Source organism: Oreochromis aureus, linkage group 12, assembly GCF_013358895.1.
Source record: "Oreochromis aureus strain Israel breed Guangdong linkage group 12, ZZ_aureus, whole genome shotgun sequence".
NCBI classification, from domain to species: domain Eukaryota; kingdom Metazoa; phylum Chordata; class Actinopteri; order Cichliformes; family Cichlidae; genus Oreochromis; species Oreochromis aureus.
The window spans coordinates 27,257,192-27,275,540 of record NC_052953.1 but is presented as its reverse complement, the minus strand read 5'-3'; the positions used below and the strand labels follow the sequence as shown (position 1 = coordinate 27,275,540).

Here is an 18,349-nt window from a genome sequence, read left to right as displayed (position 1 = left end):
GAGTCATTAATATCTAAGGTTTCAAATTTAAACCAAACCGCGACCCTGAAACTTAACAATCAAGAAGACAATATAAGTTTAACAACCTGGTTGATATCCATTAAAAGATACAGGAGCCTTTCCCCATGAATACAATGCCCCTAACAGCTTCGTAAGTCTTTTCTACTTTATTTATAATTCCTAACCTCTCATGCAGAGCAGCCTGGCAGAGCTGGTACAGACCTGGGATCATTTAATGTTTCAAATTCCTCAAAGAATTTTATCCATTAAAGTTCAAATATCTGGTTCCTGTAGAAATATAGTCCTTTGTTCATATCCTCATGGGGGCTCAGAGTCATAATTGTGGTATTTTCCTAAATAAATACCAAATTGTGGTAATTTGTTTAATCAAATTCATTCTGGTTATATATCTGCACTTTCACTACATATTGAAGAATGCATGACCTTAATAGTAATTTGTAACTATTTTAACTAAACAAACAAACATGCTTTTGTCTTCCTGTGTATTTGTACTACAATTAGCTGATTTCAGTTTGCGAAGGAGGAAAATGGCAGAGTGATCTAGGTCATCTGAGGAGGTGATATATGGACATTACTTTTATTTGTATCACACAAAAAAAACAAGAGCGTGATGTTAAAATGAAAACTGCATCCAGGACATATACAGTCGCATTATAGTGCTAACAGAACTTGGATTCTTTGCAACTATCTGCAAGGACAGCATGGTAACACAAAGCTAGCCAAGAATCCAGAGCTATTTTAATGCTGACAGCATGCCGACCACAACCCAGCAGCCAGAGCCTGATCGTCAACAGATAATAAAGGAAGTGATGAGCAGTCAGGCTGCAGCCGCCATTTCTACCTGTTCGAGTTTCTAAAATAATCACTGGTCTGATCACTTTGAAGCCTCTTTGGGCTGATTGTGTGGCTTCATGTTTATATGTTCAAAGCAAAGGAAAGATTGCATGTGGGTACTCTTTAGGATAAAGTCCCTAAAGGAATAAAGCCTCAGATTTATATCAATTTGTTAATAATTACTAATGAATTATTTGACAATACATTTGAGGTCATTTTATGGAGTGAAGCGAAAGAAATGTAAAGAGTATCATAACAAATTACTTTTTCCGGCAAGTAATTAAGTAACATACTGCATTACTTTTAAGAAATCTTACAAGTAATGTGTAATGCATTACTTTTTTTGAGTAATGACCCTAACACTATATTGACAATATTATGAATCCTCTGCAACATTATGTGCTTCCCTTATTTGTATTAATTGCTCCTCCCTCTGATAAAATTGCTGAGCCAGTAGTTAGACATCAGATGCCCCGTTTTATCTGGGCGTGTACAGAGCCTGAAGCAGAAGCTAGGGTTTAACAGAGAAAACTGACTAAACACAACTGTACTAACTAGGGTTTTAATTGTTGTCAGGCAAGCTAAAACTAAGAAAGCACCATGCGTTTACGTTCCCTAGTGCATGCAACAAGGGGACAAGCCCAGGCATGTCTGAGAGCAAGAGCACGTCTGCTTCCTAAAAAAGTAACTACTTTAACAACCTCCAATAAAGTACTTTCAAGTAAAGTGCAAGATGCTTTCACAACTTGAGGCAAAAACCCAACATTAAGTACAAACAGGGTATAAAGGTGACGTGTGACCCAAATCTAAATAAATGAGTCGCTAGTTATAGATTTTTTTCCTATGTCATGAGAAACATCCTGGGTCACCCAGAGTACATAAAAGTACACAGTATGCCAATTCTAATTTTTTTAGATATATTAAAATGTAATAACAAATGATCTGGTCATTAGTCGGTGGAAAAATTAGGAAAAAATATCATAAGTGTGTCATTATGTGTCAATGACCCTCTACTCTAGACTTTACAGGCCTCAGTTAAATGTTAAATTTCATGACAGTACAGTTAGAAAAGGGCCAAACAACTTATTTGGAAGAGCTGCTGTGAGAAAGCCTCTTCTCTCTAAAATGAACATGGCAGCACAGGTTCGGTAACAAAGCTGCATCTGCACAAAGGCTTCTGTAGCGATGTTTTCTGATCCGACCAGAGCAAAGTGTTTGGTCACATGTTTGGTCAATGTGCACTTTTCGTACATCTTTTGCATTTAATAATGTCTCACTGCGCCACTAATGTTAAACTCTTAAAGTCTGAATTGATTCCACAGCATGTTATGTTGTATGAGACAGCGATAAGATTTAATTGCCTTCAAAGTTACTAAAAAGGAGGGGAAAACATGATGTCATGCTTTTCCTTCCAGTTCTCAAGGGAAACTGCTGTTGATGAAACATCAGCTAATGGAAAAAAAAGGAAAAAAACATGTCTATTGATGTAATCCTGAAGCTCTGTTTTATTGAAAACTGTAGCACTTGTATTTTGGCCAGTAATATTTCTATCAAAGTAGAGGACTACAGTTCTCTTTCAATAAGCTTTCATAATCAACAGCATCATCATTCAAGTCAGGACAACGCAAATCTTTTAAATACAATATGTTGTAATATTTGAAACACATGGGTACTAGAATAGTTTGCTTATATGAAAAAGCTGTTTTTAGCTGTTTCTTTCCATTTCCTCATATGTGTGTGGACATGTGTTCCAAGTTGCTGCAGGAACATGTCTAAGAGAAGAAGAAGCTACATTTTTTATCTTAAACAGATCCAAAATGTTCTATACAGCAGTTCATTTCGCTTCAATTCAATTTTATTTATATAGCACCACATCACAACAACAGCAGCCACCTCAAGGAGCTTTATATTGTAAGGTAGAGATACTGTAATAATACAGCAGCACTTGGCGACAGTGGGAAGGAAAACCTCCCTTTTAGCAGAAAGAAACCTCCAGCACAACCAGGCTCTTTGTCAAAAAGGAAAGCTTTGAGCTTAATTTAAAAGCAGACGCTGGTCTGTCTCTTTATTCCTCTAATGAGGGGCCTGAAAGCTGAAGGCTCTGCCTCCTATTTTACTTTTACATTCTGTAGGAACCACAAGTAAGCCTGCTCGCTGTAAGTACAATGCTCTGTTGGGGTTATACGACACTATACAGCCAATAAGATAAGATGGGGCCTGAGTATTCAAGACCATGTATGTGGGGAGCAGCGTTTTAAATTAGATTTACAGTAAGGCAATGAGGAGAAACTAATATGGGAGAAAAATGCTCTCTCTTTCTCGTCCCTGTCAATACTCTTTTCATCAAATGATGACTTTACAGGGTGCTTTTAGGACAACCCGATAATAATGACAAAAGAAGTAATAAATACATCATCTGGCTTTTCGGCTTTTGAGCATCACTGATGCAAGAAAGCATATTTGTTTGATATGCACATTGAAGGACATATCCTGCTACAGCTGTTAACCTATTTACAACATTCACCAAATGTCAGCAAAAAGAACCAGAAAAACTTACCTTTAAATCAAGAAATAGACACTGTCAAACTCGACTCCATTTCTAGTAATAACAGGAACTTTCTTGCTGCAAAACCTGAAAAACCCTAAATGATGTATTGGCAAGCAACCAGGCTTTCAAATTATTAACTCATTCACCAACATAGGAGGCCATCTGTGAAACATTTCCAAACTGAAGATCCTTTCCGCACTCTCTCCCATGTGGTAGCAGCTTTAAAATGCATTGATTGGTCACCATTTCAGCATGGGCGCAACATTTTCCCACTGACTTCAGTCTTCCTCCCACCTGCTAGAGATTAGAGATGGAAAGAGACCTAATCACTGCACCAACACGGTGGTTTTGGATGAGATTCAACAATGAGTCAGTCAAAAACGCTGAAAGCACTGTCATTCATGTGCTGACCACATTCAGCTGCAGCTGTCATATAAGACAGGGAAGAAAACAAGGAGGGCATTAAAAAAAATGCCGGTGTAACATGTGATCCATGAGATCTAAGTGGAATCACAGTTTCTTTGATCACAAATCCCTTTAAGGGATTATTTTGTCAAATGAGTGACTACTCCATCAGTCTGGCTTAATCCAGGATGTTGCCGGTCCAGTATCTTTTGCCAGCAACTTTGCTCCACAAACGCAGTTTTACATTCCCACTGTGTCCTCAGGAGGAACATTTAGACTGTTCTATTCACTTTAGGAAGAAACTGAAATCAACATCTGTCAGCCTGTAAACACTGAACCACACGTGATCTGTGCAAAGAAACCGACAGAAGAATGTGAAGCAAATATATCAACAGTACCATGCTGCTTATTGTGGTGATGAGGTTAACCATTACACATATTCAAATATTTGTTGTCTTTTGCTTGATTTCTTTCTCTGTTACTCGTTGTACTTTCAGCACGCAGCAGTTTGCAGTAATTTCTTTTTATTAACTGCAAAAATGCATGAAACATGAGCAAGGTTCAACAGTGCCTGATGTGCATAACTTTTTTCCTTTCTTGCTAGAAGTTATTTAATAATGCACTGAGACATTTCCCAAAACTGAGGTATGACTTTTTTATGATTAGCCTATTCCTCGGAGAGAATGAAAACCGTGCAACAGCCTTGATTTCAGAAGTGTATTGAAGCCAATGTTTAAATCTGCAGGCTTAAAAGGAACTTAACATGGATAACCAAATAACACAATGGAAAATGCTGATTTTAGCATACACAATTACTGGAACAGCTGCATACATAATTAAGAACAAAAAAAAAAAAGGGGGGGGGGGTCCTATAACTGTAAGACTTCAGCTATTAACTTGCACACCACTTGTGGCCTCTTTATTTAGAATGAGTGCATTTGGACGTGTCCTCGTCTGCTACTTAACTCTTGAATTAAAGCTATGTTGCAGAAACTTCATGAATTTCTTCCCCATTCTTTCCTTTTTATATGCATCCCAACACTTTTACAGGTTCGTTAACGCACATAAAAGGTAGTCGCCATCTGCAACATATTTAAGGTTTATATTCCAGAAGGGAGAATAAGACATCCCGTAAAACAAACCCAGCAGCAGAACTGACAACTTTAGACAACACAGCGTCAGAAAAACACAATGATGTTTGCACATATACTATTTAATTATTCAAAGCATGAGAAAATGAATACTTACAGTAGTGATACCATCTTTTTATTCGCTAAGGCCTAAAAAAGGCTCGAAGACAGTTAAAAGAAGATGATTGACAATGAAGCCCATCTGCAAGTTTAGAGATGCAGCAATATGTGAGTCATAAATCACTATAAGTCGGTTTTGGCTTTGCTGACTGCCGCTGGCCTGTCATTAGATAGGATGTGATCACCTCACTGTCACATTGTCCAATGCTAAAAAATGAACCACCCCTGAATATTGGCCAGATTAACAGTTAGCACGTCTTTATAATACAAGCTGGTTTGAAACAATTTAAATAGCCGACTACAGTTTTAAGAAGAAGAAGAAATTAGATTAAGAGCAGCAAGAGAAGGATAAATTCCTCTGTAATTATGGCGCTGTATGTGTTTCTATGATATGTCCTTGCTTTGAATACAAAATTATGAAATGGCAATAATCTTAGTAGAGACAGGAATCCCACATTACTGGCAGGGCAAAATGCAAAACAGGAAGACAACACAAGAACAACAGACAACCAGCCACATGAGACCAATTGAGGAATTTGTAGATTGCTGGCAGCGCTCTCCACACGCACATCATCGTGTTTTTCATGTCCTCATGTTTAGCACCGTATGATTGATACACTCCTGAAGTTAATTCATTTTTACTATCTCTGAGCAGCATGTAGTTCACAATGCAGGAATCCAGCCTGCTTCAAACACGTCATGTCCACGATGTGAAGCAGACCTGGCTTCAGTCAAACACCTGGATCTGCTTCCCATCCGTCAGGCTCTTTCTCAGGACGAGCGCTCATTCACGCTCAGTAAGGATGTGATCAGTCTGACGGCCCTGCTGTCCAACACCAGGAGAACCGTGCAATCCAAGCCAGAAATAGTGGTGGTAGTGGTGGTGAACCAGTAGCCAGGGGGCAGGGGTTGGAAATCTGAGTAGAGTGTGTGTGAGTGTGTAGCTTGTGTTGTGCGTGATTGTGAATCTCTTCTGTGCCATGGGGGGAGGGGTAGAAGACAGAAGGCTGTTGCTTTAAAAAAAGAATGTGTTCATTTTAAGTGTGTGTGCTGAGGGTGGGGGTGCGGGGCTCTGACTACTGAAACTACTACAGGATTTTTCATCATTTAAAAGCACAGACGAGAGAGAGAAAGAGAGAGAGAGAGCGGGTGGGTGAGAGAGAGAGAGGTGCAGTGGAGAGAGACAGCCTCTTAGAGCTGTGAGGCAGAAGTGATGGATTCAGCCCACAGGAAAGTGACAGTCCTCTCCTAACGGGCCACGGGCAGCACACAACCTGCCTCAGACTCTCACTGCCGATCAGGAAACTACCTCTGCCACCTGGCTGACGTTACCAGCTGTCGCTTTTTTCTCTTCACAACTTTTTTTTTTTTTTTTTTGTTAAAGTGGATTTGGGAGCAATCTCCTTAATATTTGAAGATTAGTTTCAACTTGACGTTCTGTTTGGCTGTTACTGACAGTCTTTTTTTTAAACTTTTTAACAATTACAACAATAGGCTTTGAAACGCCACCTTTCCACCGGTGGAGTGGACCAAGGTGAGAAAAGGCTGAGTAACTATAGACAGGCAGAGCGCAGAGAGGACTACGCGGGGGTGCAGGTTTCACCCTTGGGATGACGTTCAACCATAAGAAACTTCAGACAAGTCTGGCAGGAGGGCAAAGGAACTGAAGGAGCCTCACCAGTATTGTGCAATTATCTCGTAAGCATGATGTAACCTTGTCATGAATCTGCAGTTACCTTAGGGTCTGTTTTATTTCAACAGGGTGTTGCATTCATTCAAAAATGACTTTGCTCGTTTTTACGTGTAACACATTATCTTCCAGAGAAAAGCAAATTACTTTTCGTGAGGTAGCGAGTTGTGAGTGGACTCATTAACTAGTTCTAGTAGTGTGGTTAAGCTCGCTTTGTTACAGCAGGATGAAGTCAGACTTCTGTACTTGGTTTAATGATTTCTGCCCAATCCTGAATTCAGCAGTCATCACGCAGCATCCGTCATCTGACTCACTGCCTGTAGCCAAAAGGTAATTATGCTTTATGGTGACTAACTGGGCTGATGCTGACTATGACAGATTTGGCCAAGGCGAGGTTAATTCAGCACAGGGGGATGCTGGTGAGTGAGCTTCTATAGTGAAGTACCTCTTTATTACTCATTAGGAAAAAAAATCCTCTGTTTTTTTCAAAACACAGGGGGCTTAAAGTTTAAAATGAAGGGACATGCCCTGTACGTGTTTTATGTATGAAGAGCCCTTTATGATGGTGCCGGACACAAGACTTCTTTTTATTATCTATAAATAACTGCTCATTTATGAAGAGGGGGGAGAAAAAAAAGGACAACTTTACTATGTTAAGCACACTGCAGCTTCAGGATGTTCCCCTGGACTCAAGAGGACAGGGAAGCAGGCGGTTGAATCTCGTCTTTGTTTCTGTTGCCAGGGTGGTGTTTGGATAAGGGGGCTTTGAGGTAGAATGCTGGAACTTATCGAAACAATTCCCAAGACCCCCTGCCTCCCCGTCTGAAATCACAAGAGAGGGGAAAAAAAAGAGCATCGAGTGGAACAAAACCTACATTCAAAAAAAACAACTTTATCTCCACTTTTCAGTAGACAGTGAAAATTACAAAAATAAATGCCGAGCTGGTAACTGGGGTTAATCATGCCTCAAATGACATGTTACACGCTCATAAGGATTACATGCTTGAGGAAAGAATAAGGTTCGCCTCAAGGTAAAGCAATAGTGCAGATTACCATGAGCAGATTGAATTTGACTCTGATCCAACACTTATTGGGTGTCATGCAGGAGACTCTGCCAGTTCTCTGCAGCGATGGCGCTAATTTGAAGACGCAGCACAAAGCCACGCGGCAAAGTGTCCGCTTGTTTTTTGGCAACTGCCAAATGAGATGCTGTGTAGCCGTGTTGTGATCTCCTGTTGAGGGTGATGATGATGGTGTGATTGTGATGCAGTCACACAGAAAGCAGGACAATGAATGAAGTGGGTCAGCAGCGTCTTATAGGTAGATGACGAGGGGCGGGCGGTGGGGGCGTAGTAGTGGTCCTCCATCTACAGGGTCCGGCGCTCTCGGTTCCGCCACTGCCACTGACTCTCGGTGTGAGTATGGCGGCTCGCTCTAATGAGGTGACGAAGAATGTTTGGAATGCCATGCTCACTCTGAAATGAGAGGGGCTGGGGTGAGAGGCATGGGCCAGCCGGAGCAAGGCAGCCCACCTTCTAATTAATATGTGCTGAGCATGACCACGGCGCTGGTCAGAGACACAGTGACCTCGCCCCCTTCACCCACCCATCACACTTAATTTAACACGGAGTAAAATCCAGAAAGAGGAGTCGTGTAAACACAGACTTACCACCTGAAAACAGTAAAACCAAAACATGTTGGTGTGAAGCAGACTTGAGGAAATTACCTAAGAGGAGCTGCCAATCATACTGCTATGAGAAGGCTCACTCATTTCATTCAATCACATGCCTTCAGGCATAGAGCAGAGTATGTATGGATATGGCACTTTTAAGCACCACTCAATAATTGCAGCGTTTGCTGGTCAGTAGCTGCTTGTTTAGGTGGACTGATCTTAGGACTATAAAGTCCATGGGGGTTTTAACAGCATATAAGGAGGTATAGGCTTTTCCGCTGATCCCCCTGGCAGCCTATGGATAAGGTAATAACATGCTGCCTCTGCTGGGGCAGATGAGACTGGCTATTGTCCCCGGGATACTGAAAGCCAGCAAGTGTTGTTATTAGAAAACACATTAACGAGGGAAAAAAACATTCATAGACATGCACAGACTGCATTACACTTGCGAACACACGTTTCACCGCAAGCTGCAAACATTTTCCCCTCAGCTTTGAAGTGTAGAGAAGCCTAGAGCAGGAGATTCCAGGCTAACTACGTCCAAAATGGGAGTCCTCCACAGCAGGGGCAAATCACACTGCATTTCTCTGAGACAGAGCTCATGTTCCAGGGGGGGAGAAACCGCAGGAGCCGTGGACAAATACAGTCATCAGCACATTGCAGGACAGGCCCTGAGCTGCTCTATTATCATGCCGCAGGCTTACTTGTAAGCTATTATTAGTCACTTCTTCAGGCTTTGATCTGTAAGACTTTAAGACTATATCTGTCAGACCTGATAGTGTGAAAAATATTTTGACACTACAATTTCGGCATCAATCAGCGATTGCAGAGATGCCCTCGCTGAGCCGGGCTTTGTCAGATGGATTCGCTTTTCTGAAAGACAGAAGAGTTTCGTGCTTTATCTAAAGAAGAAACTGTGCACATATTTATTTTATTTTTATTTTTTTTGCATAGGTGACGAGTGCTTTAAAGTATTGTATTACCAAAGTACCTCTGAGACCTTATGCTCTTTTGTACTGTAATTTTTTAAAAAATGTTCTGGCTGGGTAAACGATGACATCAAAAACACAGGTTACATAAGACTAGCATGAACTGTGCAGAAGATCATTTCCATGACTTTTTTTTTTCCCAGTAAGAAAGTGTTTACACATTCGATTCTAGACAGATAAAGCCAGAAGAGTCAAATGTGCCAAGGGTCATGATCTTGGACAGTGCTGCATTTCTCTTCTCCATGTCTCCAATCTAATGCGCTGGCTACACGCCCGGATTAACAAGACAAAAACATTTCTGCTCTCTTCCCAATTTTGTGCTCACCGTTATATGTTAGATGGTCCTTTACACAAAGATAAGCAATAACAAATGTGTAATGGAAGTCCTGATGGCTGGCAATGGTTACACAGCCAATATAGGTTTCTCTGTAACGCTTTATGATTAGGCCGGCCCACTTTGACTCCGAGGAGGTGTTAAACAGGACCCCTCTGTAATCCAATATGCAGCAGCTTTCAATTATGCTGCCCAAGGAGTTACAGGCCTTGTTATCCTTATGCAGGAGTTACATTTACCTTAACAACCAGTAGCACATTCCCCCAGATCTTCAAAAACTCTGAAAATTTATTTTACTAATAGAATAAATGAATTCTAGAGGAATAGCTGATATTTTAATTCTCCTGAACCCTTGAGGAAATGCTTAATTACACACAGGAAATATGATTTTCTAAACTGAACTTTATCTCAGATTCAATCAAGCAAAGATCAGGATAATATTAGCTACCTTTATTCATTCATATTCATGCTGAATGCTAAAGTAAGCTTTCAGTCTCGCGGTCAAAGCAGAAACAGACGCGTTTCTTAAGTCTGCAAATTAAGACGAATTTCCTTCATGACTTATGATTAATCGTCTGAATGCAACCAATTTCCCAGTTTTGGTAGGAGCTATATATACACAGAACTGATGCAACATGCTCAATACTTTAAACAGAGCTTTGAATAGCATCATCTGGTGGTGTCTCAAATTTTCCATGAGCAAAGATGTCCAGGCCTGCAGAGTGGAACAGATGCATGTTGGAGTGCGTAAGGGACAAGCGGTGGCAGTCGCTCAAGCGGAGCCACAGCCAGAACGACAAACTAAGCTAAGCACACGCTCCTACCAGCGACTTAATTAACTAAAGAGATCAGCACATCATTGTTCGGGGCAGTGAGGTGTGTTAGTAACTCTCAAACCACGTTTGCATGTATTGGTTTTGAAGCTCGGACTTCAATTTAAACAAACCAGGCTCGGCATATTTTGTAAATTACACTTAAAGCCAGAGGCAAAGCAACAGTGTCTGCTCACGCCAGCAGTGATATGAACAGCAAAGACACTGAGACACTCAGATTTATGGATTACGCATGAATATAATGCATCTGTGACACTCAGCAGGGCAAGTGAGCCATTTTCTTTCATCTGTATGGATGCTGCTTCTGTATCCGTTTGTTTCTTGCGGTTAATGAAGATAAAACCAGTGTATCTTGATGGGCAAGCTCTTTCTGGTAATGAACATATGTTAACGTCAAGATTCTCTTGATATTGTATCAAAATAAGGTTTTGGTTTATTCCTATTTGTGCTTTTAAATCTAGAAGTAGCAAATTGAGCATAGGTGTGAGCAGCAGTCTTCTGCTCAACAGTTTGATAGTTTCCCCCTAAACATCTCCATGTTTTCCATTTTCTTACTTGCATTCTTTAGAGTTGGACGCTAACTCATGGAGCCCCCTTCAGTGGTCCTGCTAGGGCTCCTTCTAGTTTATGGACTAGCCTGTGGAGTCCAGCAGACGTTGGGGAGTCGCTCAGACGGCAGCCGTGGCAGGGGCAGTACCCAAGAATTTGAGAGCAGCGAGGAGGGTCTGGAAAGAGATTTTATCTACGCAGGAAGGAGCAAACGTGCTCCAGCTGACCAGCAGCAGGACAAATGTTCCTACACTTTCATTGTACCTCAACAAAAAGTGACTGGAGCCATCTGTGTCAACTCCAAGGAGCCAGAGGCCATGCTGGAGAACCGGGTCAACAAACAAGAGTTAGAGCTGCTTAATGTGGAACTACAGAAACAGAAGAGGCAGATCGAGACCCTGCAGCAGTTGGTCGAGGTGGATGGGGGCATCGTCAACGAGGTCAAGCTTCTGAGGAAAGAGAGTCGAAACATGAACTCCAGGGTCACTCAGCTGTACATGCAGCTGCTCCACGAGATCATCAGGAAGAGAGACAATGCGCTAGAACTGGCACAGATGGAGAACAAGATCCTCAACCAAACCTCTGAGATGCAACAGCTCACCAGTCGATACAAAGATCTCGAGCACAAATATCAGCACTTGGCTTCTTTAGCCACCAACCAGTCGGCTCTCATTGCCGTGTTGGAGGAGCAGTGCCGGAGCCGAACTCTTCCTCGCCATGTTCCCGTGCCCCAGCCCCAGCCGCGGCCTCAGCCACCACCACAGCCCTCACCTCCTATTAACAAGCCCTACCAGCCGCCTGTAATCCCACGCATCAACAACCCAATCAGCAATGAAATCCAGAGTGACCAAAAGTCTCTTCCACCAGTTCTTCCAACAATGCCCACTGGTACGCACAGCCCATCTACCACTGACAAGCCCTCTGGTGAGTCTAACAGAGTCCAACAGAAAACATTTGTATTTGATGCATTGGTACCAAAACAAACCAGCTGCCATGACAAACAGCCTTCGCAAACAAAGACGGTGTTTGTGAGTGAACCTCTTAATCATTAACACCCATTCTTCGTAGTCATAGCGAATTTAAATTTGTCCCACACATTCCTAGAGGAGAGAGCTGGCCGTGAGAACAGAAACGCTGTTGTCTTCTGCCTTTTCAGATGCATATCATCAAATTGCCACGATTTAACCCGCATAAAAACACAAGTATGGCTAACTGTGTGTGCCTAAATGGATACCTGGCCCTAAGCCCATTGTCCTTTTGAACATGTGTGTGCAGATTTAAGAATTGATGCAAAGGGCATTTGGTGGGATCAGTTGCAATGAATAGTACACCGCCACTCCTTTTTATTAAAAGACTTTCATTTGGTGGAAAAACAACGGACTATTCCCAGCGTTTCCAGTGGGAGCGTTTTCCGTTGACATTTCGTGCCACTGCATGCCACTTTTCACCAGGCTGCATGTGAACAGTAGCCTTTGTATCAATTTTTGAAAGGAGGCAAGTAATTTCCTGCCCACGGTCATGCAACTAACACCCCAAAAAGTTATTCAAAACCGTAACAGAAAGCTACACACCATGAAGAAGTAAAGAGAGGAAGACAGGGATTTGAAAGGCAAACAGAAAACATGAGGATGAAGTCTTACACACAAAAAAAGGAGGGTGTAACTACAAACAGAAAGAGATACCCTGAGTCAATGATGTCATTTGTTCCAGCTGAACCAGGCAAGAATCAGTCATATGTTCCACTGAAGAAGCAGACTTTATCAGGCAGAACAGAGCAAGGGCAGGGCAGGGCAACTTTCTGGCTTGTATCGGCCCAACACAGACATTCCTGAGAGTAAATGGGTGGCTAAGAGTGGACTATGAAACAGATATCATCCACAGTGATTTCTTGAAACCAGAAACATGTGTATAACAACACGTTCTTTGCTTCTTTCTTTCATATGCTTCCTTTTTTTCCTCTTGTAAAACACTGATGGACCTCATCCACCACCTCCAATGCTCCGTGCGGCCCATAATTGTCTTTCTTTTTGCATTTAAAAACTGTAACACGGGCCAGTTAGCGAACCGCTCAAGCATGCAATCTTGAGAACTTAAATACATTTTAACATTTTTGCAGATGAGTGTTTTTACCATATTTGCTATGCTTGGAAGAAATACAGGCACATGTTCAAATTAGGGTAGATACAGCTGCTGAAAAATAATGCAGTTTTGATGCTGCTCAGGCTGTTCTGTGCAGTTTCTTTCCCCTCTGCAATAACATTAACGTCTTGGTAATATAAACACACACGAAACTCTAACGTGTTATACATGACTGAAACTTCTTTGCTATTGTTTCATCACTCAGTAGTCAGGATTCCCTTTGCCCTCATGCCAGTGTTTCTTTTGGCTGTGCAATCAGCAGCCATTTCCCTTGTGATAGTAGAAGCCAAAGTCAATTCTACTGTTAAAATGAGAGCCTGTGCAGAAAACTGGGATTCCCTGTGGTAAAGTACAGTAACTCTTTGTGTCACTCTGAGTTTTTCTCTTTTTCTGACTCTTAACCTTTGAGCAAAGACTTGCAACTGAGTGTATTTTACATGCTGTGTACACATCATGCTTTAATCTTTCTGTCTAGGCCCGTTTAGAGACTGTCTGCAGGCCCTAGAAGACGGACACGCAACCAGTGGCATGTACCTGGTGAAGCCAGAGAATGCCAACCGACTTATGCAAGTGTGGTGTGACCAGAGGCACGACCCAGGCGGCTGGACTGTGATTCAGAGGAGGGTGGACGGCTCTGTCAACTTTTTCAGGAACTGGGAGACATACAAGGTGCGATAACTTCACAAAAGATCAAGGACTTCATGGTCTGGAGGGAAGCTGGTTACTTATGTAGGGTGTTTTGACATTAACCAGATGTCAGTGACCAATGAATAGGTGACTGTTAAGCTCTCCATGTGTCTAATTGCCCCTGCATACGTCACAGCCTAATAACTCATTAATTTCAGCAACATTCAGTGGTCTTCTGAGACAAATTCACACATACAAAACTACTGGATTGCATTTGGAAGTCATGTTAGTGTGTTGTATTATCATTACTGACATTCTGGAAAAATACTTTTTGAATATTACATCAGAACTATCAGATAAATGGCTATGGAGGGCTGTGGAGAACATTACCACTTACCCAGGGGAACTAATTTAATCTATCTCTTGAATGGGAAACCTCTTACAGTGGAAGACGGAGTTCATAGGTAAACATTTATAGGCCGTGACTCCTGATTAAATCTTAGCTCAGAGGAACAAAAGAAACTTTTGCGAAAAAACCTCTAAACCACACAAGATCTCAAATTGCCTTTGTGCACTCATCAAAAGAAGTGTTTCCACAATTTGAAACACCACAAACCAACTTATAATATGACCAGAGCCAGAAAATAGTGGCGAGCCAGGATCAAGTATGTTGGCTTTCACACTAAATGCACTGTATCCTGCTGCATTCTCAATAACAAAATAACAGTGGAAATCTGGAAAACTGACTGAAGCTATAAATTCGACTCAAAGGGTCCATTTATGATAATGTTCCTTGACGATAAACAACCACGAAAAAAAAGAAAAAAAGAAAAGAAAAGAGAGATAAAACTCACAATTATCTCCAGAGCAGGAGCAACGACCCTGAATCATCCCCCCCGGCCGTCCAATCTAACCGTTCAAAGCATTTCAAACAACATTCAGAAAGGATTTACTAATTGTACTGATAATGTTTTTTTTCTTATCACTGCACTTCACAGCAAGGTTTTGGCAATATTGACGGCGAGTACTGGCTGGGTCTAGAGAACATCTACTGGCTGACTAACCAGGGAAACTACAAACTGCTGGTCACGCTGGAGGACTGGTCTGGCAGAAAGGTGTTTGCGGAGTATGCCAGCTTCAGGGTGGAGTCTGAAGCTGATTTCTACAAGCTGAGGGTGGGCCGCTACCATGGAAATGCTGGAGACTCGCTGACCTGGCACAACGGCAAACAGTTCACAACACTGGACAGAGACCACGATGTGTATACAGGTATAAATCTGGGTGACGTTCCGGCAGATTAGCTCCAATAATTTTTCCATGTTTACGAGCATAGCTTGACTGTTTCTCGTTTATTTTCCATGTTTTTAAGGAAATTGTGCCCATTACCAGAAGGGAGGCTGGTGGTACAACTCTTGTGCCCATTCTAATCTGAATGGAGTTTGGTACAGAGGAGGACACTACCGCAGCCGCTACCAAGATGGAGTCTACTGGGCAGAGTTCAGAGGAGGAGCTTACTCATTAAAGAAAGTAGTCATGATGATCCGTCCAAACCCCAACACCTTCCACTGAGCGTCCAAGGAACATATACTATACTGTATGCCTCCCTAAGCAAACTATTTACAGGCCATTATTATTCTTTTTTTTTTTTTTTTTGGTGGTGGGGGGGGGGACTAAAACCAGGTCAAGGTAAATTGAGATAAAAGTGCAATATCCAACATTAGGGCAATACTCATCTCCATAACAACGTTACAAATTTGCTCCCTGCTTTTTCTGAGGTGTGTACATTCTGAGTGTAAAATATGAGACAAATGAAGGCATGCTCATTGCTCAGAAGTTATTATAGAGACAAGAACCTTAGGTGACTCTTTAGGATGTGAGGGAGTAGCTTTAAGTTAGGGACCCTACAATATATAGTGTTGACACAGGAAACGTATCCAGTGATCTTTTTTTTTATTTCATTCATTTTTCAAAAGTGCAATTTGTAGAAACAGTTAGATTTATTAACTTGTAATAGAGCCTTGATTTTTTTGGCCAGTTTTTTTTTCTTTTCCAATTTGAAAACTGCACAGTTCATCTCCTCTTTTCCTCTTCTCTCTCTGTCTCTGTCTTGTTTTTTATTTTTTAAATAAACCTTAAACTGTTAGCGAGTACAAAAGCCTGATCGACAGTATTTTATGGAACATTTTTTTAAGTTAAACTCTTTTTTATATACATTTTGAAATCTTGAATAGCTTGAGCAGGTATCATAAAATTTGCTTGTATAAATCAAGCACTGTATTTACTGTATAAATCTCGTGGTTTGTTGATGTCAGCAGATCCAACAAATTGCGTTTGTACATATGAAAATTGTAAAATAATGTATTAAAAATTGTCATGACACTTGTAATTGCAATAAAATATGTACAGCTTGTGCATGTTTCTGTTATTTGTGCCTCGTGGGTCAGTAACGTCAGCGAGTAGGCACTGAGTAGTCATAATGTACAGTCAACAAGACAAGGTTTTTTCCTTTTTAATGCAACTTTCTATGATTAAGACACTTCTAAAAGCTTAACCATCACATAGTGTATAATCATCAGATGTTCCTTATTATACCGAAGCATTAAGAATGTGGCTTATAAGATATAACCTAATAATCTGAGCAACATTCATTAGAATAGCTGTGCAAAATACTTTGTGTTTTTACTGCGGATAAATGTTCATCTACGTAAAAGGTTTCTAAGCAAATTACCCCAATAACTGACTTATAAGTGGAGTATTGCTCGTTTAAACTTCTTCTGAGTCCTGTGCTCACCGTGCCAGTATTTTATGTTCATCATAATTGCTACCTTGCAGCATACAGTTCTTTTCACAAATTTGCTTTTATGATGTCTTTTACTGCAATAACCACATTCTGTTTTGCTTTAATTTGCTCTAAAACAACTCAGCAGCTTGCATAACATCATTAAAAAGCTTAAAAACAAGATGCTTCAAACACTGTCAAGAAAGCATTTGCATAGGACGAAGAGTTAGCGTACCAAATATGACTAATGGAATGTGACAGGCTCGTAAAACTAATGCATCCAGCAGCCCCTTACTCTGACAGCAGAAACCACCTTTATCTCGCTATGTGTCAATGAGATTTCCAAAGACAGCTGGAAAACAAAGCAAAAACGACTCAACACTGACATGAACCAAACTCCATTAATGTCATATTTGAGATCAAATTGTAGCTGAAAAGGGTCTGGACAGAACGCAGAGCATTTCAAATCAATTTAAACTAAATTCCTGTGACTGACAGCTTCAAAGATAATCGAAGATTGTCTATTGAGACCGATTATTACGGAGGAAATCTTTGCCATTTGCGGTTTAAATTGCCTCACTTCAAAATTTACCATGTTAGCATTTTGCGCTGCCAAAGTAAAGATATATGAATATGTGACAGCAGCCAAGACACTTGTTCAACATTAAACTGACAAACATTGGCTGTTATATCTGGCTTATAAGTCAAAAGTTAAAAAGCTTTCTGCTTCATAACAAAGAGGCTGTGGATGGGACAAAGGAAGGCATTCATCCCAGTGACTGAAACATTATAAGCTATGTACTTAGTAAAGATGGATGGGACAGTAAATTTTACTCTGTACCAAGTCCTCCAGTCTTCCCAGTTAGACTAACACCATTTTTTTTACAGCAATTACATCTTATAACCAGTTTAAATCTGCTTTGTCAATTAACCTAATCGTGGTAAAACACAGGATGGTGTTTCATCGTCTCCATAAACACAGACGACAGACTCTTTGGATGCCGGGTATGTCTGAGGACTCACCACTATGGAAAACCTTCAGTAAGGGTGGCCCCAACTCCTCAACCAACATGGAAAACCTTGAGCTGACATAGCGCTCGCTCAGCACAAAAAGAACCACATTTCCTGAACCTTCTAACCTGAACCTTCAAACTTGGCGTCCATTGTTGTTTCACATCTGTAAAAGTCAGTGTCCTTGTGTTTTCAATTGAAAAACTTTTTTGTTTCCTGTCCCCCCCCCCACCCCACCCCACCACCCCACCACCACCACCAGCAGCCGTTTCACGTCAATGTTGGAGTTAATGTAGTCATACCAATAAAAACCACCGAACAAATTTCTCTCTGGGGGAAATCAACCATGCACATTTCATGCTTTTACTCAGAGCAAAACAGACACGTCCACCAAGGGGACTGTCCAAGTCACATAAGTTGTAATTAACCACTAATTATTTAGAGCTCAACTAAATATGATGAACAAATTGAGGTGAATTATAGGCTTAAAGAAATTCTTCTATCAGAACTCCTGTGTGACAAACGTTCTGAGCATAAAACATCCTTGAACGGAAGATGTCAACACTTGTGTTCAGGATGTTAAATGTTTTGACATCCAGAATTATGAAAGGACTGTGAAGGGGAGGTGACTTTTCCACTGTATCCTTTTTCCATTTTCCAGTGGCTGT

General features: G+C 41.1%; 1 protein-coding gene across 3 annotated transcripts; it reads left to right on the top strand.

The window, feature by feature from the left end:
- The first annotated feature begins 6,144 nt into the window (after nt 1-6,144).
- On the top strand, nt 6,145-16,301 carry angptl2b (angiopoietin-like 2b). Of its 3 annotated transcripts, none has more exons than XM_031743813.2 (5): nt 6,145-6,756; nt 11,145-12,049; nt 13,740-13,933; nt 14,890-15,160; nt 15,261-16,301. In XM_031743813.2, exons 2-5 carry the CDS (start codon nt 11,161-11,163, stop codon nt 15,458-15,460), a joined length of 1,554 nt encoding a protein of 517 aa, XP_031599673.1. In that variant the 5' UTR covers nt 6,145-6,756; nt 11,145-11,160; the 3' UTR covers nt 15,461-16,301. The 3 variants fall into 3 exon arrangements, with proteins under 3 accessions (XP_031599673.1, XP_039476222.1, XP_039476223.1); XM_039620288.1 differs by lacking the exon at nt 6,145-6,756 and adding an exon at nt 6,934-7,078; XM_039620289.1 differs by lacking the exon at nt 6,145-6,756 and adding an exon at nt 10,452-10,949.
- Nucleotides 16,302-18,349: the final 2,048 nt, after the last annotated feature.